Source organism: Sarcophilus harrisii, chromosome 1 (genome assembly GCF_902635505.1).
Source record: "Sarcophilus harrisii chromosome 1, mSarHar1.11, whole genome shotgun sequence".
Taxonomy (NCBI): domain Eukaryota; kingdom Metazoa; phylum Chordata; class Mammalia; order Dasyuromorphia; family Dasyuridae; genus Sarcophilus; species Sarcophilus harrisii.
In genome coordinates, this window is record NC_045426.1 from 652,686,645 (window position 1) to 652,713,101 (window position 26,457).

The 26,457-nt window shown below is 40.7% G+C and overlaps 1 protein-coding gene across 1 annotated transcript; it reads left to right on the forward strand.

Moving 5' to 3' along the window:
- The first annotated feature begins 61 nt into the window (after positions 1–61).
- Positions 62–26,184, forward strand: LONP1 (lon peptidase 1, mitochondrial). The gene is made up of 18 exons (XM_012542036.3): positions 62–538; positions 3,499–3,587; positions 4,605–4,724; positions 6,511–6,745; positions 7,803–7,864; positions 9,014–9,143; positions 10,800–10,883; positions 13,625–13,845; positions 17,755–17,893; positions 18,917–19,095; positions 20,643–20,730; positions 21,645–21,767; positions 22,012–22,128; positions 23,148–23,288; positions 23,691–23,856; positions 24,488–24,696; positions 24,838–25,002; positions 25,649–26,184. Exons 1-18 carry the CDS (start codon positions 77–79, stop codon positions 25,811–25,813), a joined length of 2,895 nt encoding a protein of 964 aa, XP_012397490.2. The 5' UTR covers positions 62–76; the 3' UTR covers positions 25,814–26,184.
- Positions 26,185–26,457: the final 273 nt, after the last annotated feature.

The following is a 26,457-nucleotide window of genomic DNA, read 5'->3' on the forward strand; positions in this document are numbered from 1 at the left end:
TGGGCGGATCCAGTCACGTGGTTCGTCGGAGGCGGAAATGACGTAAAGACGCGGGTACCCTCAGAATGAGGTGGGCATGGCGGCGGCTTCAGGCTACGTTCGCCTGTGGGGAGCCGCGAGGCGCCTAGTGTTGGCATCTGGGTCGCGGTCTCCCCCGCTAGCTGGCCTTGGGGGACGGGGGCGGGGGCTGCGTGTGGCCCGGCCGCCGGTGCTGCGGCCGCTGTCGAGCGGCGCGGCGCCGGCCTGGGCTGTAGGGGACCGGAGGCCGGGCCCCGGCCCCGCGTCGCGGGGCGCGGGCGCGTGGCGGGGGCTGTGGGACGAGGCCGGCAGCCGGGGCGGCGGAGCCTATGGCGGTGACGACAGCCCCAGGGACGGCGCCGAGGATGGGGCCGGGGCCAGCGGGGCCGGGAGCGGAGGCTCGGAGGGCCCGGTCATGACGGCGCTCACGCCCATGATGATTCCGGACGTCTTCCCTCATCTGCCGCTCATCGCTGTCACCCGCAACCCCGTGTTCCCCCGTTTCATTAAGATAATCGAGGTGAGCGGCCCGCTGGCCACCCCGCCCTTCTCCCGATCCAGGCGGCCCTCTCGCAGCCTCGGCCTCTGCGTCTGCCCTTTTTGGGGGAAGACGTTTCCGCTGCCGCCTTCGAGCCGGTGGTAGAAGGCAAGAGCTGTTTGAGTTCTCTACAATGCGAGGTCAGGGTTTAACCCTGCACTCGATGTCCCCTCACTATAAGCACAGAGACGAGATTGTCGGAACCGGGAGGGCTTCAGAGAGCAACTAAATTCCGACGCCTTGTAACCCTCCGCTGCCTCAGTTTACTTCTGTGTAAAATAGAGACAAAAGTAGCGCCAATCTCCCAGGATTGCAGTGAGAGGCGGGAGGAATGAGAACTGCAAGGTGCTGTGCTGTGAAATTTTAGTTGTTGCTGTCTAGACCCTTTTCCTCCTTTTAAAGGTGGGGAAGATATATCAAGAATAGGAAAGCCCTTTGCCCAAAAGCATGGTAGATGCCCAGTCAGAAGTTCGGCCTAGGTGTATCCTGTGTTCTTTCCTTTACCTCTCAACTGTCTTTACTCAAACCTAATCTAAAGAGACCCAGACAGGCGAAGGCTTGCTCCAGGCCACTCGGGTCTGCTAAACTGCAAATAGTGCAGGCTAACACCCAAACGCAGGTCCTTTCTCCCACTGCTTTCACTTTCCCCACTTGGAAAAGAAGCAAATTGGACTGTGCTTGCAAATCTCCCTGGAATGGAAAGGCAGAAAATTAGTTTTGTCCTTGGTCTATCACTGGATGACCCTGTGACCTTGGACAAATCATTATTCTTAGGGGTTTGGTATCATGAGGAGGTCAATCATGATCTCTGATGATCCTTCCAGTTCAGCCTTCGATTTTTATAAGAGACCATCTCTTGTTGTGAGAAACCTTGTTTAATAGGAGTCTCTCTTGGCCGTGCTGTTCCTAGTGGATCTAATATCCTAGTGGATATTAGAGCAGGTTGCATGGATTTCTCCTACTCTTTTCTTCTATCCCCAACAAATCTTGACAGATAGGGATAAAATAAACATCCAGGACAGCTCTGAAAGAAAAATATTAAATTTCAATAAGGGTTAGAGGAGGCTGGGTAAAATGGAGGAAATTCTTGTCAGGTAGCTAAGTCTTATTCTTTCTTTCCCCTTTACTTGCTGATTGCACATAAATGACCTTGTCCCCCCAAATATATAAACCCTTGGGTAGTTTGTTGCACATTTCTGCCTTGGAGTTCCCATTTTGATTTTTTCAATAGTAAATTTGTTCTTGGATATCTCACCAAACTTTGCATCGTCTCTCCAGAGCCTCACTACCCTTGGCAATATCTTTAGTTAAACTGCCAGGGAACCTTATCAAGGCTTTGTTTCTAATTAAGCCATCTTGACCCAGAAATCTTTGGAAAGTACTTGAGGTTTGAGATGATCAAGTTAGTCTAGAAAGAGGAGTGGATATCAGCCAGTCACAAACACTGAATGCAAAGCTTACCTGCAGTTAGAGAACTCTGGACTTGGGAGTCAGCAGGTGTGAATTCAAATACTGGCTCTACTTACTTGAGTCTTTACTTAATGTAAATGTAGCTGCTTTCTCATCTGGGAAATGGGATTAATGGTTGTACTAAAGACCCACTCTGTTGTGTGGCTTGGATTTGGGCTCTTTTAGTAGATTGTGAGCATTTGAAAGCTCATTCTACCTAATTGGAAAAGTTTCACATTTGGGCCTGGTAGTCTTTGTAGACAGCCTAAGTTGAGAGAGACTCCTCACAAAAGAAATTGTTTTCAGCCTGAATTTCAATTGGAGAAAGTGTCTTATAAAATTGTAGAAGGGTTGCAGTCGTGGCAATAGTGTGTTCACTCTGGTGAAATTGTAGTTTCTTGAAGTAATACTTGTACTACCTACCTTATAAGTGAGATTATGTATGTAAATGTAAATAAAATGTTTTATTGTTTAATCATGACCAGGCTTGACTCCAAAAGATTGAATTGAAAAAGCATTTCCCTTTGCAGAGCTGGGCGCCATTGTTATAGAATATCATGTATCATGTTTTGTTGATTGTTTTTGATTAGCTCGGTTTTTTCCTCTTGCTGGGAGGAGGAGAGAAGACTATATAAATGATTGTTAATCAAACTGCTCCTGAAACGGGCTCTTTTTAAGCCTAAGCATGTTAAAGGGGAAGAGAAATTAGAAACCACTGACAACAGAGGGGTCTTAATTAAGACTCCCTCTCCCCTTCCAGTTAGTAGTTAACACAGGAGAAAGAAGCAGGGAATGAATTAGAGCAGAGGAGTTTTCCCATTTGCTGACAAAATTAAATGAATTCTCCATTTATTTTTAACTCAACTATTCTCTCTGTTCATGGTTCTTGACTCTAGGGTTTGAATTGTTTGTTTGCTATCCTTCCAGGATATCTATGTCCCTGACTCTTCCTCTTTGGGCAGATTGATAACTAAACTCAGCAAAATAACTACAACTTGAAAGAAATTACGGTATACATAAAAGTATAACCCTTCCCTACCATGTCATTCTTTTCTTAAGAAAGCTACAGGAAGTCGTTATTATTTGTTTATTGAAGCTTCACCAAGAATGAATCAGTCCACTAGTTAAAGTAGTAAGTTAGAATATAGTTTAGGCAAATCTTGGAAAAAACTGACATCATCCCATTTGTGTTCCATGGTCTATTGATTGCAACAACTGAGGGGAAAAAATTAGGATTAGATTTGTAATCTATTAAATTTTGTCCCTTATAAATCATTTTGCCACAAACCTTATTTCTCCTTTGACTTTGTTTAAAAAGGCAAAAAAAATTTTTCCTCTGTCTTTTCAAACCTATTTCAAGAAACCTATAGATAGAAAAACCATTGACACTGTTGCACCTCTTATTAATCTTTTTATGATGCTAAGGATGCTGTCAAACTGTGTAGCTAGAGAACCTTTCCCTGTATTTCACCTTGAGGTTATTGTCATGCTAGGTTAAAAATAAGAAGTTGGTTGAGCTGCTAAGAAGGAAAGTTCGCCTTGCCCAGCCATATGCCGGTGTCTTTCTCAAGAGAGATGACAAGTAAGTGGCATTTGATTCAATTCCTTTAGTAATTACCCTGAAATGAAAAACTCCTTTTATGACTGTTATGTGTGTTAATATCCCTGGTGTAAAAGACCTTCAAGAAAATGACTTGCTGCAGGATACAGATGAAATAAGAGTTGAGAATCTAGTCCTAAACCACTGATTTCTTCAAATTCTTGGTATTCAGTAACTCATGGTGATTCAGTGTTACTATGTTGTTGGAGGGGAGAGAAAGGAACTGGGGATAAATTTTTAAATGTTCAAAATAAAATACTTGGAGATTTTAAAAATTTGCATCCGTAGGATTGCTATAAAATATAATATACATAAAGTCTACATTTGTCTTAATTTCAAGGAAATTTAATTAGAAGATTCTTTCCAATAGCATTGTAAAAATGGAATAGCCTAATGCATGGCTTTTTAAACCTTTTTTCACTCATGACCCCTTTTTGCCTGAGAAATTTTACATGACCTTCAATATATAGGTATATAAAATAGGTATACAAAATTAAGCATTTACTGATTATAAATCGTAATTTTGTGACCCAAATTGTTAGAAGATCCTATATGGGGTCATGAATCACAGTTTAAAAAGCTGGGGTCTTATGGATTGGTTGACCGGGAATTGGGAATCTTAAATTCTGTCCCATCTTGGTCCTTCACCTATTAAGTCCGGTAGGACCAAAAATATTACCTTAGCATTTTTATCACAGTATCACCAAAAACACAGCTCCTTTTGTTTGAAGGAGCCAGTACTTGGCAGATATCTTTTTGTTTATAATGGAACGCTGGTCATGCTCCTTTTAAGATGGGAAGTTCCCTCGGGCACAATAGAACTAAAAAGGGTTTGTGAATAAATGTAATTCTTAGTCTTGATGTTTTCTTAGTATTTATTAGTCAATAAACAAAAGTCATTGCTTTAGTCATTCTGATTTAACAATCCTCTCTCCTTATCCAGTCTGGATAAGACATTGAAGGGGTACCCTGAAACCATTTTTTTCCCTTCCCCCCTAGCAATGAGTCTGATGTGGTTGAGAACCTGAATGAAATTTACCACACAGGAACTTTTGTCCAGATTCATGAAATGCAGGACCTCGGGGACAAGTTGCGTATGATAGTCATGGGACACAGAAGGTACGTGGGTCAGGCTCAGACACTGATAGAATTATACTAGGGAAACTGTCGATCAGGGCTTGAGAAGTGCTATTACCTTGTCTCTAACCACTAAAATGTTAGCATCATTTCTGGTTTGATGCAATATATTCAAATCCATTTGTATAGAGCTAGAGGCAGAATGGGGAGGGAAGGAATTAATTCTTTTCATTATTTTTCTTCTTAAGCCTGTACTTCTACCTCTCTCTGTAGCATTACTATTCACCCAGATTCCCTTGTTCGTGACCTTGGGGTTATTTCTGACTCTTCTTTACTTAAATGGGCAGTCCTAAGTCTCAGCACTGGATATTTTCTCTTAACTGTCCCCAATGCCTAGGATGCTTTTCCTCCTGATCCTCACCAGGTTTCCCTGGTTTCTTTTTATGTCTCAACTACAATGCTATTTTCAGGAAGTCATTCCCAACCCTTCTTAATTCTAGTACTTCCCTCTATTAATTTTTTCCTATTTATTCTATATGTAGTTTCGTTTGTACTTACATATATTTGTTGTACCCTTCATTAGATTGTGAGTCTCTTGAGGGCAAGAAGTGTCTTTTGTATTTAATATCTTCAGTGCTTAGCACTGTGTCTAGCACATAGGCACTTAATTACTTACTAACTCACTATTGATTGTCTCCTCAACTTCACTCCTTTCCCCTCTCATTTCCCACTTCCCCTAGACTAGACTCTGTATTAGACCATTACATTATCTTAGACTTGAAACTTTACCCTTCTGCCCCTCTACTAAACTATCCTGTGATCCACTGTCAGACTAATCTTTCTTTTATATAGTTCTGAGCTTGTAAATTTCTCTGCTTAAAAATCTTAAATGACTCAAGACCTAAAAAGTTCGTGCATCATTGTCTCCCATTCAAGGCCATTTACAATGTGGTCCCACTCTTACCTTTCAAGCCTTACTTTGTATGACTCATTTAAAAGTATTTTATGCTTTAGTCAAGTTGAACTCCTCCATGAAATCTTCTGACTTCTCTTGACATCAGCCTTCAGATATTATTTGTTTTGTAACACTGCAAAACACCTTTATAATGTTTATTATATCTATATCAGTGATTTTCTTCCATTACTAGAGTATGAGCTCCTTAAGAACAGGAACTTAATTTTGCATTTCCCTCTGTATTTAGAATTTTGCCTTTTCCCTCTTGCTGCATATAGTATTGCTAAATATTATTGTCATATGTTGATAACTGTACATAAATCAATGATTCAGTACCCATTATTAGGGCCTTCTACATGTAGGGCACTGGGCTTGGTAGTTTGAAAATAATAATTCTCGTCCTCATGGAATTCAAGTAAACAAATTACTTGTATATTAAGGTGTTATAGTTCTTGACATGCTTGGCTAATGAAGAAACTTTGCAATAACCAACTCTGGAATAACCTCATTTCTCATACATCTCAAACAAGTGTGAGGTTCCCAGAGACTGGTGGCCTTATACAACAAGAAATGGTATAGAGAAGAATGGGTTTACCTTATCTTCATATCTTCCTATAAGTCCTATTTCCTCTAATGATTTGTACATTTTTTTGTGCCTGTGGTCAATTTCACAGAATTTGTATTTTTGAAATCTCATCCTAACGTAGGCAGTGTAACCATAATTTGGTTCAATGTATCCTAAAGTTCAGTATAAAATCTTTGACCATTTTAATCTTTAGAGAGAAGAAATGGGAACCTGTTCTGTTAATAAATGTGATTGAATTGGCTTAGACGTTGAACTTAACACATGTCTGTGGTGTGGTTTTCCTACAGGATCCGGATAAACAAACAACTAGACGTGGAACCTGAAGAACTGGAACTTGAAAATAAACAAAAAACAAGAAGAAAACCTAAGCGAGCCAAAAAGGAGGCTGAGGAAGAACAAGGTGTCAAGGACCAAGTGGTGGAGTTGGTGATAGAACCTGCCACCAGTTCTCCAGATGAAGTACTCATGGTAGAAGTAGAAAATGTAGTCCATGAGGACTTCCAAGTTACTGAGGAAGTGAAAGTAAGTTCAGGACCCCATTTCTCCAGCATTCTTTCTTTGTCTTACACATGGCATCAGAATAACCTGAGTGTAGTGCATGCTCACGTGACATGTTTAATTGAACCTTCAAAGCCTTTTCCTCAGTCTTGTATCTTATACTCTTTTGGCTTGAAGTTGGAATTGAGGAAACAATTTTTCAACTTGTCCCCAGGTTACTGTCTCTGGCCAAGGACTTTTTGGCTTCCATCTGGGAGAGCAATTTCTTTAAATTATATAAGCATTTTTAAAGTTTCTATGTACAAATGCTGTTTTAGGCCCTGGGCTATACAGAAATAAGACAGTGTCCCTACCCATATGAGGCAAGCTAAGTGTGAAAATATAGTATGCATGTGTTGAGTGATTATTGAAACAGTCTAATAATCTGATGGGAGAGATAAGAAGTATTGGGAAGGAGATAGAGTACAAGAGCAGATTGGGTATATCTGATTAATTTTGTCAGCCTCCAGTTGACTTGAGAGAGGGAGAGAGAGAAAACATACAGTGTTGGGAATTGACCCTCTGTTGTGTGGATTTTTAGAATTTTATGTGATACCCTGGAGAAAAAAAATTTTACTGAGCAGAAGTAAAGGAAGAAAGAGAACTACATCCAGAATTGCATTTCTGTGACTTAAACTGTGTAACATGAGGCAAATTCCTTCCTTCTCTGGGCCAAAATTATCTCAGTAAAATCAGGGAGTAAGAGAAATTCTTCCAGTTCTACTGTTCAGTGGATTAAATTACACTGATGCTATGATTAAAGGTGGTGAGGTTTTGTTTTAAACCTGAAATACAGTTAGACACATATGAAGATCCTCTACCCAAGCTGATGTTTAGATTTTTGCATTTTAATGTGTTGTAGCCCTTTGCTAAAAAATTCAAGAACTCTGCTTCTTGTTCTCAGTTAAGTTGTGTGTATTATGCCTAACCAGTGGGGCATTGTGTGAAACTAGACATTTGGAAATGGAGCACTACTTCCAGAGAAGTGCTCCACTGGGAGGATAACTTCAGATTTCTGATCTAGGAATGTTTCCTTTGACAGGCTCTTACTGCAGAAATTGTGAAGACAATTCGGGATATCATTGCTTTAAATCCCCTCTATAGGTATGTTACCTAGACCCTTTCTTGATTTCATTTTTCTTTTCTGTCCCATCTCAAAGTTTGTCAACCTCTTTACCATCTGTAAACTCTACTAAAGAGCTTGCACACGTCTGATTGTTTGGGTTGGGATTTCATTTCTGTGGCTTTATGGAGTTCCTGACTTTCTGAAAAGTGACTTTTAAGAGTTCTTTTTTGTTAAAAAACAAAAAGCAACAACCAAAAAAAAAAAAAAGCACACAACTCCATAATATGAGACCAAAGTGCTAAGAAGTGGGCCTGCCTGGAGGGCTGGGCTTAGGGTGGCTGAGTCTTGTCTTTGTCTCTTTTAAAGCAGTCCATATTATTGTGGAATTCCTCCATTAGTTTTTTTACTCTTGATGGAAAGGGAATAACCTTAGTTTCTCATAGGCTATGTTGGTGAATTGTCATAGATTCTATCTTGAAAGTCTGAGTTAACAGATTCAGTGATGAACTATGTCAGACTTTTGAAGACTAGAAATTCAAAACTCTTAGGTAGGTTACAGGTGATGATTTTTGTTTGACCACAGCAGTTAAAGAAGATCATTTATTAAAAACAGCAGAAGTTATGGTCTAAATGGAGGTGGTTGCCACACTGTAATTAGAACCTCTTAATTATTATCCTATCCAGCCTGACCAGCAGCCCAAGAGGCCAGCCCCTTTAATAGATGAGGTAGGGATGAAGCAACATTTTTATACACCTGAAATTGGACTAAAATAAAGATAAGACCAATCTTGAATGAGAAAATAAGTTGCCGCATGGAGGGAGGGAGGGAGGAGGGAGGGAGGGGGGAGAGAGAGAGAGAAAGGGAGAGGGAGAGGGAGGGGGGGGAGGGGAGGGGAGGGGAGGGGAGGGGAGGGAGGATCCTTGGGGACCAGCTGTATAATTGAGCTTCTATGGTTACCTTCTATCACTCTGTATTTTATACATTGTATACATTGTGTCCCCTGTCAGAATGTAAGCTCCATGAGGGCAGAAATGACTTTTTGTTTTTCTTTATATGCCTATTACTTAGCACAGTGCATGGCACACAGTAGGCACTTAATAAATGCTTTTGCATAATTGCTCTTGGGACAGCCTGAAGTACAGAATGTCACTTGCATTTGGATCTAAATTCTGCTTATTTCTTTCAGAGAATCTGTTCTTCAGATGATGCAGGCTGGGCAGAGAGTTGTGGACAATCCCATCTACCTGAGTGACATGGGGGCAGCCCTGACAGGAGCCGAGTCTCAGGAGCTACAAGATGTTCTGGAAGAAACAAATGTGAGTTTGGTCTCTGAAAAAGCTCATTATTTGCACCTATCTACCCTATATAGGACATATCTCCCTCCTGAAGCAAATAAGATGGATTTCCTCATTCTAGATATGCCTCCTGCAGAGTGTGCATGAGATATGGTTTATACATGTGATATTTGTGTTTCAGTTCAATATATGCAACGGGTTTAAGTACTGAGCTTATCTGCTTTGTGCTAATCTTTGAGGTGAGAGATGGGAGTGAATACAAAGAAGTCTGAGGCTCAGACCCTGCCCTTCTGCTCATGGTCTTTTGAGGGAGATAAGATTCACACATAAAGCAATTGGGAAATCAGATAGGTAGCTTATTGGGACATATTTTAGAATCTGAGTTGTGCCAAACATGAGGTTATCTTGTCTAATTCTCATATGAAGCATGATTCCCCTTGAAAAAAATCACTGACCAGTGCTCATTCCCTTTTTCTCCCTTCTTCTCCCTCTGAAGTCATTCTGATGAAACTGCAGATCCTTGGTCTATTTGGAATAGGAGGACATTAGGATTTAGAATTGCTCACAAGTGTTGACTCATGAAGGCAACAAACTCCTAGGTCTTTTTTACAAGATCTGTTGTTTGGAAGTGCCTTCTCTAATTCCCTATGCCCTCATCCTATGTTTGTGTTTATGATTTTCGTGATGCAGGTCAAGAAATTGAGGGTAGTTAGAAAAAGGCTGGTTTAGATCTGCATAGGAAAAGAGTCTTAACAGTAATAAAGTAAGTCAAAAGTAGAAGGAGGCACTTTAGAAGAGTATTGGAATTCCGTGAATTAAAGATAATTTAAGCCAAAACTAAATAAATCATTTGCTAGAAATACAAGAAAGGAGGTTCTTATTCAGATATAGATTGGACTAGAATCCTCTCGAGTTCCCTGCTACTTCTAAAATTGTGATTGCATTGGTTTTTTGCTGCTATATTTTATCTTTTGGTTATATTAAGCTTTCAGTCTGCTACCGCTAATAATTATAAGAATAAAACACATGACAAAGTGCTTTATTTACAATAAAGTGTTTACTTTATTTAGTAAAATATAAAGTGCTTTATTTACAATAACCTTGTGATGCAGATATGTGGGTATTGGCAAACCCCATTTTGCAGATGAGAAAACTGAGACTGAGAGAGGTTAAGGAGTTATATGTAGTAAGAAGCATTGCTGAGACTTAATCCCAGACCCCAGTGATCTTTCCACTGTATTTCTTAGCCCCTTTCTCTTCAAATTCCACCCATCCCTAGCGTCTTCTACTCCTCTCTCTCTATCCCCCGAAGAACTTTCCTGCTAAATTCATGATTTGAGATTGCTTGGGAGAAGAGGGAATTGCTATAGAAACAAGACTTGATTATGTCCTCTGTGATGGGAGGAATAGAGGACCAGATGCCGTTCCTAAGCTTCCAGACATTCGCAGTCTGATTAGGTTCCTTAGGTTCCCTATGACTAAGATGCTTCCCTTCAACATTATCAGGCCACTCTATACCAGCATATTGCACTTAATGAGTGAACCTGGAAATCTTTTGGCAGTTTTGGTTTTTCCATCTTGGAATAGGGAAATCATCACTCTCTGCTGTTACTTGCTATGGGTGAGATTTTGAAAATTGGTTTGATTTTTTTTTTTTTTTTTGCTCCTTATTGACAGATTCCAAAGCGACTCTACAAGGCCCTCTCTCTCCTCAAGAAGGAATTTGAACTGAGCAAACTGCAACAGCGTCTGGGCCGGGAGGTAAGGCCTTTTTCTAGAACCTATTTTTGGGATATAATTTTAAAGGAAAGCTGAGAGACTTCTGCAAATAAGGCTCAACACTTTCTCAGCCATTAAAATGAAATTTTTAAAATTCTGAAAAATAACTTATTTTTCTAAAGCAATTTTCATTGTACCAAATATTTTCTTCACTATGTGTCCCCACACACTCCTGTTTTATAAATGAAGAAATTGCAGCTCAAGATTTGCCCTCTGTCTAATGTCTACTAAATAAAGTGACTGAAAGACAATGTACTTGTCTTAATTAAGATTGAGTTACCTGAACAAAGGCGTAGTAAGAGCATGCTTTGTAGAGAGCACTGTGCAAGTTGCTTGTGGGGAATTCAGAGATTAAATGAGATGGCCTTTATTCTCATGGAACTTGGAGCTAAGTAAGGTCACAAGAAAGAGGTGTTCAGGGGAGGAAGATAATCCAGAAAAATCAAGCAGCAGGCCTTTTTTAAGTACCTATAAAATGGACCAGGTGCTAGATGCTGGGGGTACCAAAACAACAGAAGGGAAGTTCCTTCCCTCAAGGAACTTATGTTCCATACAAATAAGTATACACATCTATAAAGTAAGTACTCTATCAGGAAAGGCCTCATGTAGGAGGTAGCACTGGAACTGAGTTTTGAATGAAGCTGTGGATTCTGAGGTAAAAGTATGGAGGGAATGCATCCCAGGCAAGGGGCATTACCTTTGCAAAGGCTTAGAGATGGGAGATGGCATATGGAGGACTACAAAAAATGCTAGTTAGTTTGACTGGAATGCAGTGTATATGAAGAAGAAAGAAGCGTGGAAAGGGAGATTGAAGCCAAGTTGTGAAGCACACTTTAAAAGCCCATCCAAGGAGCCATTTCTCCTTAGTTGTGGAAACCAGTGAGTGCCCTGGGAGATTGTTCCAGTAATGTGACATATAAGACCTGTGCATTGGGAATGAACCTATAACAGCTTTGGAAGATAGAAGGAGGCCTCACTTGTAAACACGGTATCCAAGCAAATGAAAATGTGAGGAGAGGGGCAAGACTGACTTTATTTCATTTATTTAGTTTTATTAAAGATTTTTATTTTGAAAACAGATGCATGGATAATTTTCAACATTCATCCTTGCATAACTTTGTTTCAAATTTTTTCCCTCCTTTCCCTATACCCTCTCTCCTAGATGGCAGATAACTAAATATATATGTAATTCTTCTATAGATATTTCCATAATTGTGCTACACAAGAAATAACATTTCAAAAAGGAAAAAAATGAGAAAGAAAAAATGCAAACAACAAAAAAGTGAAAATACTACTTTGTAGTTCACACTTAGTTGCCACAGTTATCTTTCTGGGTGCAAATGTCTCACTTCATCATAAGATCATTGGAATTGGCCTTAATCATCTCATTATTGAGAAGAGACATATCTCTCAGAATTGATCATTGTTTGATTTTGTTATTGCTGTGTACAGTGTTCTCTTTATTCTACTTACTTCGTTTAGCATCAGTTCATGTAAGTCTCTCCAGAGTTCTCTGAAATCATCCTCCTGATTATTTCTTATAGAACAATACTATTCTGTAATATTCATATGCATTCAGCCATTCTCCAATTAATGGGCATAGACTCAGTTTCCAGTTTTTTGCCACTACACAAAGAGCTGCCAAAAACATTTTTTTGCATGTGGGTCCCTTTCTTTTGCAAGACTGACTTTAATAGAGCACGAGGAGCACCTTTGTTGTATCCCAAATAAAGAGTGGTACTTGGAAAAACTGGACTTTACAGAGAAAGGTCCTACAACTCAGTGACTAGCCCTATAACAGTAATCCAAGCCAGCTTGCATCTCTTCTTCCTCCAAGGCTGAAACATCAAGCAAAAAGAGAAGCTCAGTTTTCTCTAGTTTCTGTTTGATCTCCTCTTTAATATATAACCCCACACCTAAAAGCTTTCTGATAGTAATTTATTTTCCTCTTCACCGGCAATCTCTTCCCCAAACTTAGATACTGGGCCTGAAAATACAAAGAAAATGCAAAATACAGAAGAGTGCTTTTTAAATTGCTTGGCACCTTGAGAGAGGAATGGCACCTGTGCCTTTCCGTAGCTAAACACAAAGAGCCATGGTTTTATCGGGGTGGGCATTTCTACCTTATCAGCATAAATTGGAGTTGAGCTGCTGTGGCCAAGTTTCTGGTGAAGAGCTCTTTCAGTCCAAGCTAGGTTGACCTTTGGATAATTAGAACCATATTGGCTTTCAACTATCATGTGGTTTTCAAGAGTATAGGATCACTGATACTAGGATGAGGTATCATAGGAAAATATTTCAGAGACAGTGGGTAAGAAAAAGATAAAGAGAAGAGGCCAAAAAATGTTTAAAGGATTAATTTTAGTGTTATAATAGCAACATTTGAAGTTGAAGGTTATCAGCCTAGGCTGCATGGTGATACAGCCATCTGCTGGTTGTAATTTGTCTCATACCTGTCTGAACATCCTTATAAAAAGCCGTGGTGGAGATAGTGGCTTTAGAAGATTCTGGCCAGTGATCTTCTCTTTTCTGATAGTAGAATGGGGAAATCATGGGAGAGTTAGAATCTGAGGAACATTCTCTCAATAAGGAGGCACTAAGAACTGGATGAGCTATTAACTATGAGAAGAGGAGTTCATTGTGTCTGCATGTGACCTGATGTTCTGTCCAAGTCTCATGCCTTTCTGCCATGTTACCCAGAGGTCAGCTATTGTCTGTTGTAGGTAGAAGAGAAGATCAAGCAAACTCATCGCAAGTACCTTCTACAAGAGCAGCTTAAAATTATCAAGAAAGAGTTGGGTCTGGAGAAGGAAGACAAGGATGCCATTGAGGAGAAATTCCGAGAACGTTTAAAGGAACTCACTGTTCCCAAGCATGTCATGGATGTGATTGATGAGGAGCTGAGCAAATTGGGCTTGTTGGACAATCATTCCTCAGAGTTCAAGTTAGTAACTTATACCCCAAGGGTTTCATAATTCCAGGAGGGTGGGGAAATAGTTTCTGGTGCCCAGAAATTTAGCAGAAAGAGATAATTTGCCATTTGAATAATACCCTGGGTAAAATGAAGGAAGGTATTATAGGAAAAAAGTTGATCTGAGTTGACTGATTAATAATTATATCAGTTTATATGTGTAGCAGCTGCTATGTTAGCCCATCCAGATAGCAAGATCTAGTGAATTTCCCCTAGCCTTTGGGAATTATCTTGGCAAAACTGCAGTCACAGTCTTTGCTAGGCTTGTGATAACCTTGAAACGGCCAAATTGCTTAACAGGTGAGTCTAGAACATGGACCTTAAAATCCAAGACCTTGGGGACACTTCAGCATCCCAGGGCAAGAGTCTTAATGTGCATAGGACCCTTCTCATGGCCAGAAGTACCAGTCCCAAGCCTTGGTAATAAACAAAGTAATTCTAACCTTCTGATTCAGGATTGCTGAGAGGTAAATTTGGTGTCTTGTCCACTGTCCTTGGGAGGCAAAAGAGAAATTAGTTATCTCCTTTGAAATTTCAAGGCCACCTTACAGCACTGTGCGTCATGCCTGAATGTTAATCATATGACTACATCATCAGAGGAAAAATCTGACTTTATGATAAGCAAAACATCCCACTATTCAGAGCCCCACAATATCTGCTAATCTATTAGGAATTTTGAGGGAATTTTCTGGATGTGTCCAGGGCCCAAAGGGACAGAGCAGTAACCAGTGAGGATGGTAATACATCTGATCCCCAGCCCTATCCCCTTCCCAAAAGAAGTTTTAACTTTTAGGAACTCCAGTCCAGGTAGTGATTATCTTCATTAAATTGTGGGGTGCTGGGGCAGAGTCAAACCCAGGCACAATTCCTTTCCTCAAGTAGTTTAACTTTAGTGACTTTAGTCACTTTAACTGACATTGGTGGCTTCTCTTTTTTTTCTTTGTTAATCTCTAGGAAAGTTACATTATCAGAAAAACAAGTCAGGTAGCTCATCAAGTAGATGAACTTGGACTGAGTGAACTAGCTACTGCCAACCCAGACCTGTACATTCCCTAGATGACCTTATTAAACAGCTGGGTTCACACACTTCAAGCCTAGATCAGAGTCCAACAGCCAGTGAGACAAAAAGATTGAATTTTAGTGACACATATGTCCAAAAATAGAATTGGGCAATCTCCACAGTAGTGAGACCTCTGGCATTGGAGGTGGTCAGGGAGAGGGCATTATAGTTGTGATTTATATTTATTTGAAATAGGTGTCCTCCAAGGCAAGGGTTCTTAACCTTTTTCGCCTTGGGCCTTTTTGACAATTGGGTAAAATCTTTGGACTCCTCAGAATAACATTTTAAAATCATAGGTTACAAAGGAAACCAATATATCAAAATATAGTCATCAAAATATTTTTTTAAAATAAGTTCACAGACACCAGGTTAAGAACCCCTATTCTAAAAAAGGATATTTGGATGACTTGGGCTTCACCTATAACTCTAACTTTCCCCTTTCCCTATCTTATACTTTTTGATTGCCTTAAAAAAAAACTCACAGAATGTAAAAATTGGAAATGCTCTCAAGAAATAATTATTTAATCTAGCTGAGGGAGAAGACTTAGCAAATGAATGATGTCTTGGCTTTGAGGAAAGTGGTCCAAAATTAACATTACTATTACTGACTTGGGGCTAGAACGGGTGCTTCTGGCTGTCTTGGGGCTCTTGGAGAAGGAGGACAGGAGTGGCCTGCTTCTGGCTCCTATGGATAGAATAGAAAAGCTTGGGTTGGTGTATCTCAGGACTTGATACTCGCCTTTGGGGAAATTGTTAACACCAGCAGCCTTCCTCTAATTACACAAGCAGTTTATGCTCTGATTGCCTTTAGCTTTCTCAGAAATAGTTTGTTCTTCTCGCTCTCGCTCTTGCTCTCTTGCTCTTGCTCTCTCGCTCTCGCTTTGTCTCTCTCCCTTTCTCCCTTTTTCTTTCTTTCCTTTCCTGAAACTTTTTTTTTTTTAATCAGCATCTCTCAAGTTCGTCTCTGCTAATGGAAGCCTTTCAGACCACTATCTTGGTTCCTATCTGAGAGACGAGAGGAAATATATATATAAGTATAAGGAGCAGGATGAACACACATAATTAAGGACTGAGAAAGTAACAGGGTGTTTTCAAGGAAAAGAAAGTAGCCCCATTTGCCAACAGGAGTTGGAGAGTATGATATGAGAGGAGGTTGTTTATTTATGAAAGACATTTACTACCCAGAAAAGGGATTGGCATTTAATTATTAAGAAATAAAGAGCCATTGAAATGTTTTTAACTTAAGAGTGACTAGAGCCCCACATATGAGGCACAATATTATGAAGATATCTAGTAACTGCTCTTCTGGTAATAAGTAGCATGAAGGCTAAATTGTATCAAAGAGGTGATAGAGGTGGGCAAACCTGTTAAAGAGATACTATCTTTTCCCAACTCTTCCCCTGTTCCTGGTAGGAGCAGAAGGAATTGAAAGAGCAGAAATTTGAAACATGTTGCAGGTAGGTTTGGAAGGATTTGATTTATCATGAGAGCATACTGTGTCCTGAGGCATTGTTGTAGGGACGCCAAGACAGAATATAGAATCATATCTTTCCTTAAGAAACTTATTAACGTTTTACTCTGGGGAAGCATAAATGAGCCATTTCTAGGATTCCTGGGACACTGGAAACTGGAGAAACAAATCAAGAAGGGCCATAGACTCATGTATCCAAAGCATAAAGGAGATGAGGGAGAAAATAATGTGAAATCAGTTTTGAAGACAGATTACCAGATTGTAAAGGGATATAAATGCCAGGCACAGTTGTGTACAGTTATCCCTTCCATCATGACTTTTCCCATCAAGATTTCAATATATTCCAAGTTGGCACAAGAAATTAAGTAGAAATTTGGTGGGGAAGTTTTATAGACGCTGCAGAAAACCCCAGAAAATCAGAAGTGCACAAAATATTAAATATTAATAAATTATTTTATAATATCGCTCCAAATTTTACAATAAGGTATTGTAAACATCCCATAGAAGGAAAAATTCAGATGTTTTCTCTGGTTCGAAGAGAGGGTCAAAAAATTTTACACACATTTCCCATATGGTGGAGGTACTATGTCTCTAACCCTCAAGATTTGCAAGGGATAGCTGTATTTTTACCCTAGGAATAATAAGTAGCCATTCTTCCTGAGCAAGGAATTGACACTTCTAATTTTTAGGAAGTTTTTTCATACATCATAAACATACCTTTGGCCTCCAAGTAGAATACCCTAGACCCTAGATCCACTCAAAATCCTAGCCCAGAAAAAGCCTGTATCCTAACCCAAAGATATCCCATCCACTGGGGAAAAAACCACAGACTAGTCTCTTCCATTCTTATTCTAGAAATCAACAAGCCTTTATTACATAGCTGCCATGCACTATATTAGTGATACAAAGAAACAAACTATCTTCTCCAAGAGCTTACATGATATCAAATGAAGGACACGCAAAAACCAAATAAAAGATACATTTGGGGGAGTGGAGGTAAGAGGATCAGTAGTAATCTTATATAGCATGTAAGCTCAGCTTTGAAGGAAACTCAGAGATTCTAGAGGCTAAGGAAAAAGCTCTCTAGAGAGTTCAAGGCATGGGGGACAGCCTGTACAAAGGCATGGACTCAGACATTCAAATTGAAAATACCTTCAGATTTATATTGATAACCACATTAACATTTTCTATTGTATTTTTGTTTATTTTGTTAAATATTTCCGGGTACATTTTAATCTGGTTAGGGCTTTTCCTGAAGAATGTTGGTGTTAGGAGCCCAGAGGAGTGTTTAGTATCCGGTACTTCTAGTTTAGACTCAAAAGTTAATTGATTGGATATGTATATTATTCAGTGTCACCCGAAATTACCTGGATTGGTTGACTTCCATACCTTGGGGGAAACAAAGTGATGAGAATTTGGATCTGGCCAGAGCCAAGGAAGTCCTAGAGGAAGATCATTATGGCATGGAGGATGTAAAGAAACGCATCTTGGTAAGCTCTTCTTTTCTTCTCTTTGCAGCCTCCTACTGTAACACCAACACCAGACTTCCATTTTAGAGCCTTGATTTCCTTCTCTTTTTTTTAACAGGGTTACTAAACTCAGGAGAGGGACATAGACTTAGTATACCTGGATTTCAGCAAAACATTTAACATAGTCTCTCATGCCCATCCTTGAGGACAAGGAGATAGTACAGTTAAGTGGATCAATACCTGATTGAGTAATTAGACCCAAAAAGTTGTTTTGTCATCAGTGGGTTGGAGGGAGGCCACCAACAGAGTGTCTGAGACATTGTTATCAGGGACTTGGATGACAGAGTAGCTGACTTGTTTGACAGGTATCCAGGAGGGTTAACTAATGTATTGTTTGGGTAAAACTCACAAGGTGGAAATTAATAAAGATACATGTAAACTCCATTGGGTTAAAAAAAAAATCCAGTTTACAGATACAGAACTGGGTAGGGTATGGTGTGACAAGAGTTTCCTTACAAAAATTCTGGAGGTTTTAATGGAATGCCGAGACATTTCAAGTCATTAGTAGCACTAGCTGCCAATATTAAGAGTCCCACTGTCCTCTCCTGTGGTCAGACAAATATAGCCCATCGACTAATAAGGGGAAGGAAAGGGAATAAGCATTTATATAACACCTGTTGTGTGCTGAACACTTTTTACAAATATTTCAATTGATAACATTCATTGTGATTTTGGTAAATAAGCATTTATTAAACATCTACCAAGCAATGTGTTAGATACTAAGAATGTAAAATATAAGCTACTGTAAGATATAATTTAATGTTAGATAGTATGATAAAGGTGCTCAGTATAGGGAGTGAATATCATGGAAGGTATCCTGGAGGGAGGTGGAGAGTCAAGCAATCAGGGTACTCTTGGTTGCATATGACCTAAGCCATGTTCACAAGCTCTCTACCATAGCTTCAATCTTGAAAAATGGGGTGCTAGTTGTAGTATTTTAACTTTGAGTATTCCTGACCCATAATACTTCCTTCCTGTGTTCAGGAATTTATCGCTGTGAGCCAACTCCGAGGATCTACACAAGGGAAGATCCTTTGTTTCTATGGTCCTCCAGGAGTGGGCAAGACAAGCATTGCTCGATCCATTGCAAGAGCTTTGAATAGGGAATATTTCCGGTTCAGTGTCGGAGGCATGACTGATGTGGCAGAAATCAAGGGACACAGGTAAGTCTCTATGGCCTGAGTCCTAGGGTGCTGAGAGAGAGGATCCTGTCCAAGGCTTAGTTCATATTCTACTCCAAGCCTTCTCTGACCATTCCCCTCCTTTGAACCTTTATGGCATTTGTGGTGTGCAGTGTATAGTTACAATTGAATTAGACATGGTGGTGTCTCACCTGCTGAGGCCTCAGAAGGGTCATCTTGCTTCTTTAACTTTGATTTTATAGAGGAGGAAGCTGAGATTCAGAAAGGGAAGGTGATTTGTCCAAAGTCTGTTCCTGTGTCTCCCAAACGCCATCTCTGGGCCCAGAAAAGTGTGCTTATCTTTCCTCCCTCACTGACCTTCAGGCAGATTAAGAACCTCTGAAACTAGGTAGACTCTTAAAGTCCCTTCCAACTCTGGCATTCTTTGCTCCCAAAGAAGTAGTAACTGAAAAGGGAGTTGAAGGGAGGGTAGAGGAAAAAGAATATTACTGTGGAAGTCAGGCTTGTCCTGACTTGTCTTGATTTATGATAAAAGAACCAAGGCCTTTGGTTTGATAAGATGGCCTTTTGAGTCAATAGTGGTAAATAACTCTTTGATGAAATTTCCCCACTGACTGATGAAATCACTGAGGGCAAAGTCCTTGAAACAACTGAACCTTGAGAACTACTCTGTCCTATCACTTAATGGGATAAGTCCTACTTTGTAACAGTTCTTGTTTATACAGCTATTACCCATTTAGAATAAGGGTGGGTTCAGTTTTAAATCTGGCAGTATAGTGGAAGGGAAAATCTGTATCTGCCCTGCTGCTCATTATCAGCCTTGTGACCTGAAGTTGCTTCCTTTTGAAGCCTCATTCTTCTCTATAAAATGGAGATCCTATGTAAAATGCTCATCTTGCAAAATTCTTTGGGGGGAAATAAGATATTGTATGTTAAAAGTATATTTACATAAGAGATACTTGTCTTAGGTCCTTTTAACCTTTGGATGAGAATTGATTAAATTTTTTATGAACTCTCATCCAAAAATCTCTTAAGTCTTTTCATAAAGGAGGATCCTGTGGTACACACAGCTATATTTTAAAAGATTTCATTATTACTCTGATTGACAAATCATTTCATGTGCTTAGAGGCTTTGAGATTTACTAAGCATTTTTTCCTTATGAGTCCATGAGTTAAAAATGCAGAAATTTACCAAGAAAAAGAAACTGGGGTACAAAAAAGGCTAAAGATGTTGCCCATATGCACTAATTTGAGAGCCAGGATTTGAACTTGAGGCTCCTGATTCCACAATTATTTCTGTTACTTGAACTCTCCTGTTTAATGTCAGAGAACCATAAACTTAAACTTTTCTTCAGTCATAGACCTCTAATAGCTAAGAAGTTAAATGGTTAATGTTGGAAACATTTGCTTTAACCTATTTTGTATATTAAATGGTCCTTTGAAATGTTTAAAAAGAGGGCCACATTTGGGCTCCTCTTTACCTATTTCCCTGATGTTGCTCAGAAATTCAGTTCAGTTCAACAAAGATTTGTTTAAATTTTAACTTTGCTGTGGCTTTTTTTCTCTAGGAGAACTTATGTTGGAGCCATGCCAGGGAAGATCATCCAGTGTCTGAAAAAGACTAAGACGGAAAACCCCCTGATTTTAATCGATGAGGTTGTGTGTCTGCCTCCCTTGGAAAGCATTTTCTATCCCATCTATCCCAACTATTTAGAATATTTGTATTGGACCTGTGAAAATAGCAGGATGCCTAGGGGTTGCATTAGTTTAGGTTCAGCTAAGTAACTAGACAAAGTCCAAAGCCTGTGGGTAATTGCAGTGGTAACCTTACTATCAGTATTTTGGTTACATTTTGGGTCCCTGCTGTCCCTTACTAAGAGACAACTATGACACTTTCTAAGAATCCTGGAAAAGAACCCTCCTCCCCCTTATCATTTCTTAAGAGCTCATCTCTATATGTTGGGCAGCCTTTCTCACATGTTTTGTCATGGGGAACTTGTTATCCAGTTAGTCCTTGGGGTAGAAAGCATGTGTCAGATAGTTATAACGAGGGTTTGCAGCCAAAAAGGTTGCCTTAGAAACCTTGGTCTGGCTTATCAGCTAGGCTGGCAGAGTTATGGACAGAGATTCCCCCCCTCTTGTCAAATAGGGATCAGAGTATGGCAATAGAGAGGAGTGTTCCTCACTTGGGTGAGGTCCTGGGTGCCATCCTAGGCTGACAAGCTTCCTGTCCCTACTGTCTTCATTCTAAAGCAGTCTTGGAGTCTCTGAGCTAGTTGGACTACTCTCCTTCTTAGAGTGAAAGGAGCTGGTTTAAGCCCCTATGCATAATTGGCAGGGGAAATAGTGGGATGGGGCAGTTAAGAGGGTATGAAATAGGCAAGCAGGTGGGGTCCAGGTTCTAACACTTACTCTTTTCACCTGGTCTCTAAGTTGTCTGAGTTTCAGGGTCCTCATCTCTGCTGAGGAGTTTAAGCTAGATACTCTGGTGTTCCTTTTAGTTCTAAATCGTAGGGTTAGCTTCAGATGTGGGAAAAGGTATCAACTCAGTTTTCCACAATGTGTTGCAGGTAGATAAGATCGGGCGGGGCTACCAGGGAGACCCCTCTTCTGCATTGCTTGAGCTTCTAGATCCAGAGCAAAACTCCAACTTCCTGGACCACTATCTAGATGTCCCAGTGGATCTTTCGAAGGTACCTATTTTTCTTTTTTTTTGCTGAGGCAATTAGAGTTAAGTATTAAGTGTCTGAGGCCAGATTTGAGTTCAGGTCCTCCTGACTTCAGGGCTGGTACTCTTTCCACTGTGCCTCCTAGCTGTCCTATTTATTTCAACCGTAGACCACAGGCCAAGTCCTGATGGACCCATGGCCTTGCTTAGGTTGGTACAGGGGGCCATCTGCTTTATGCATCTGCCTTTCTCCATCTGCCTTTCTCCAGGTTCTGTTCATCTGCACAGCCAATGTTATAGACACCATCCCTGAGCCCCTGAGAGACAGGATGGAGATGATCAATGTCTCTGGCTATGTGGCCCAGGAGAAACTTGCCATTGCAGAGGTGAGAAGTTCTGAGCCGCCTTCTTCCTATTGTCAGCCCATCCTATTGTGGAAACCATAGTCTTCCTCCTCTCCCACCTCCTTAGGCTTTTTCCTAGGGCCCTGGGGATCAGGATGCTGACCTCCTAGGAGTACTATCTCTTAGCAATTGCCTGGTTCCCCCAGTATGGGGAAATGCATGAAGTTTTGTGATCACTGTCCATTTAACTAGTGGCCTCTGAGGATCCTTTTCCTCATTTAACCCCTTGTCACCTTGTGTCCTTTTCCACACCTCTTCATCTTGCTAGATATTGCAGTTAATTATATGTGAGTTATTTATTTTAGAGCTACCAAGAAATGAGACAAACCATTTCCCAAGGTTGTGAGCTCACCCTAATGGAAAACCTTTCAGCCAACAGAAAGGTTGTACAAAGGGTTCATTTATTGAGTTTATGAGTCAAAGTAGATATTCCTTAAAGTTCCTGTCTGAAGTTTCAGATTCTGTATTAGCAGTGAAATGAGAGCATTGAAAAAAGTATTCCATGAGGATTGAAGATTGTGAATGGTCACTTTTTGCACTGTCCTGAAAAGTAAACTGAATCTAGAGTCAGAGCGGCAACATTTAAGTTTCTATACTTTCCCATGTAGCTGTTGGCTTGCACAGGTCCCCTCACTTCTTTGGCCTCTGTGAGGTGGAAATACTTTATGCCATTGTACACAAAATAAAGATGTTGAAGTATGAGCTACTGAAAGTTAGAGGCATCATAGGAATCTAAAATTTCCGTTCCATGTGAGGCATTTAGCTTTTTACCCGTCCCAGACTGCTCCCTCTTATACCAGTTGTGATTACTCTCTTCAGAATATTTGACGGTAGCAGGCTTCTTGAAGGTAGTGCTACTTGAAGGTAGCACTATGGCCACTGAGGATACCAGCATTAGTGTTCAGTGAAATGGGGGAAGAAAACAGAAGAGATGGAAAGATTTTTCCCTTTCTAATTCCTCTAATACATACATTGAATTTATGAGTTGGTTTTCCTTTCAGCGTTACCTGGTCCCTCAGGCCCGAATCCTTTGTGGTCTGGATGAAAGCAAGACCAAAGTCTCATCAGACGTGTTGACCCTTCTTATCAAACAGTATTGTCGAGAGAGTGGAGTCCGAAACTTGCAGAAGCAGGTTGAAAAGGTGAGCCTGGAGATCATTCAGTTCAGCCAATGTTGATTAAGCCTTTATTGTGTGCCAGGCACAAACAGAACAGTGCCTTATCTCGGACAGGGGGTCTGAGGAGTCAGAAAAGGCCTTGTGGAGGTGGGACTGGAGCTGACCCATGGACAGAATGACCAGAGGGAAAATGATCTAAATATTCCAGCATGAAGGAACTGCCTCCATGAGGGCATCAGGGCATGGGGTGGAGATAAGGGAGGGGAAGAGTTGATTTTTTTTTTTGGGGGGGGGGGGGAGAAGGACAGGACGGTAGAGCTGGAAAATTTCTTGAGGGGAGGACTATCTTTCCTTGCATCCCAGTCCAACAAATCTGCATCAAGCCAACTGGTGAAATTCTTCCTTCCTCCCTTGCTCTTTCCCCAGATGTTAAGAAAATCTGCCTACAAACTAGTCAGTGGGGAGATGGAGTTTGTGGAAATAACCCCGGAGAACCTGCAGGACTTTGTAGGAAAGCCCATCTTCACTGTGGAGCGCATGTATGATGTGACACCACCAGGCGTGGTCATGGGTCTGGCATGGACAGCCATGGGTAAGATATGGAGAGATGGGGCTGATGGGTAATGGCCCTCTGTGACACGCCAGTTGTGTCGATTACTGTGCCAGGCGTTGGGGAACCTTTGGGTAGCAGGTTAAGGCACAAATTATATAATACTTATCATTATCATCAGTGGTAGAAAAAGCTGATGTGAAGTCTGAAGTGGAATTGGGGGAATGGGGAAGGCTTCTTGGAAGAGAAAATGAATAGGAATTGAAGCAATGAGGTGAGGATCACAACTGTTTTTGAGGCTACGGAGCAGCATAACCAGGGAGAGGCAAGGGAGCAGTCTATGATTCATATGGTCTGGGAGAGAGGCGGGGAAGTGCATGCTTTGAATGGGGTGTGGCAGGCCATGGAACCTAGGCAGCTCTTTGACTATGGTTGTGGTGCTCAGTCCTGTTGCAGGTTGAGTGGATCCGTATTCCTGAAGGAAGCCAGCTTTTTAGAATTTTTACCTGTGCTATTGAATTATGCAGATCAAGTCCAAAACCAAGATGTAGGAGAAAGCCATTGGATGTCTGAAGTGCAAGGGGGGGAGAGGGGACAGTTAAGCTGACTGCCTTGTCATAACTGGCAGTACTTAGCTCTGAACCTGATGAAATGGTCTCTTTTTCTGCCTTAGGAGGCTCTACCTTGTTCATTGAGACCTCACTACGGCGCCCCAAGGATAAAGACAGCAAAGATGGGAGCATAGAGGTGACAGGTCAGCTAGGGGAAATCATGAAAGAAAGTGCCAAGATTGCCTATACATTTGCCCGGGCATTTTTAATGCGCAAAAACCCTTCCAATGATTTCCTGTTGGCCTCACACATCCACCTGCATGTGCCTGAGGTAAGCATACAGCTCACTCATCCTCACATCTCTTGTCCTCAAACCCTTAAACTTATACTGGGAAACTTATACTTACGGTTTATAGCTGGGGAAAGGAACTCAACTTTGGGCCAACCCTCAAGTCCCGTCTTTTCTTCACAGGGAGCAACCCCCAAGGATGGCCCCAGCGCAGGCTGTACCATTGTCACCGCACTACTCTCCTTGGCCATGAACCAGCCTATTAGGCAGAACGTGGCCATGACAGGAGAGGTATCTCTCACTGGCAAGATCCTTCCTGTGGGAGGCATTAAGGAGAAAACCATCGCAGTAAGTGCTTGAGAGACTGCTGAACTCCAGCAATTTCTGGTTCCAATTCTCATAATCTCTCTTCCCTTTCCTGAACTTATAAAATGGGGGATATTACTTGTACTATCTAGTGAGAGATTGAGGTGGCAAAATTATGAGCCAAAGGTTTTAAAAGCCCAGAGGAATAGAATTGATTCTCTTATGCCATCTGGCCTAGTCTTCTGCCTTTAGACAGGTAGTAATACACTCTTTTAATAGATGATGGAATTAAAGCCCAAGAAGTCATTCAACACTTATTAAACACATTATATGCAAGTGCCCTATGGAGAAGAGCAAGAAATCAGTTCCAAGATCTTGTTAGTAGGTTAGAACTCAATGATTTTCTCACTCAACATTGAGTTGGGTGAAAAAAAACTTGCTTGACATGCTTGTCAAGTTTTTGTTGATCTTATTCTTTTCTCCTATCCTTCCCCCATGCCCTGGGGAATAAGAAGACTGTGTAGGTACTGTCCAAGCTAAAAATATTCATGCTTGTTTTTTCTCATACTCAAGAGTCCTTCACTGGTTTCCCACTATTTAAAGGACTATATTTAGACTTTTTGCTCAGTCGGGTCTAGGACAGCTGCCATCAGAACCTTATTTCTGATTTTGTTCATTATCCTTGTAGGCCAAAAGAGCAGGGGTTACCTGTGTCATCCTCCCTGCAGAAAACAAGAAGGACTACTATGACCTTGCAAGCTTCATCACTGAAGGGTTGGAAACCCACTTTGTGGAGCACTACAATGAGATCTTTGACATCGTCTTTCCTCAGGAGGAAACTGTGGAACGATGAACTTTGAAATTGTAAGGGTTGGGGATCTTATGCCAAATTCCAAAAGTTAGCAATGTGGACAGAAACTAGCATCACTAATGCTGCTAGGCAACCAATGAAACCCATTCATAGTGGTTTCATATATAGTTTAGTAAACAATTTAATATAGAGAGGGCCTGTTGTGCGCTTGAAAATGTATTTATGATAAAAAATAATTTCCAGTACTGGTGTCTGGTCATCTTTTTCCTGATAATACATCCATTTCTCAGACTAAAGTGTGCTCATCAAAACCTTCCAGTGCAACTGAAAAAGGTTCCACAGACTATTTTTTTTTTTTGGGGGGGAGGGGAGGTGGGAAGGGAAATGTCAGTAAACTTTTTTTTCCTCTATAGGAAATAGTGCCTACATAGCCCATAGTAAACTATGTTTTGAACCTCATCTTGAGGCCTTTGTTCATTTCTCAAAACGCCATCCTTTTGACCCATTTGTTTAAAACTCAATTTAAAAATAAGCCCTGGCAAAAATAGTATTCAAATGCAGTTTACCTGCCAAGCCCAGAATTCTCAGTGCCCTACTATAGTATTAAGGCCCAAAAGTTAGGGCAGCTCCCATTTCCTCCCATGCTTGAGAACTCTTCAGAATAGACCAGTTCCAGGACACAAACC

What these genes read in the sequence shown, in the direction of transcription:
- LONP1 (XM_012542036.3), top strand. Translation starts at nt 77, where the DNA reads ATGGCGGCGGCTTCAGGCTACGTTCGCCTGTGGGGAGCCGCGAGGCGC. An exon ending in AAGTTACTGAGGAAGTGAAA is followed by an intron (nt 6,746 to 7,802) that starts GTAAGTTCAGGA and finishes TTCCTTTGACAG; the next exon opens with GCTCTTACTGCAGAAATTGT. An exon ending in CCCTGATTTTAATCGATGAG is followed by an intron (nt 20,731 to 21,644) that starts GTTGTGTGTCTG and finishes AATGTGTTGCAG; the next exon opens with GTAGATAAGATCGGGCGGGG.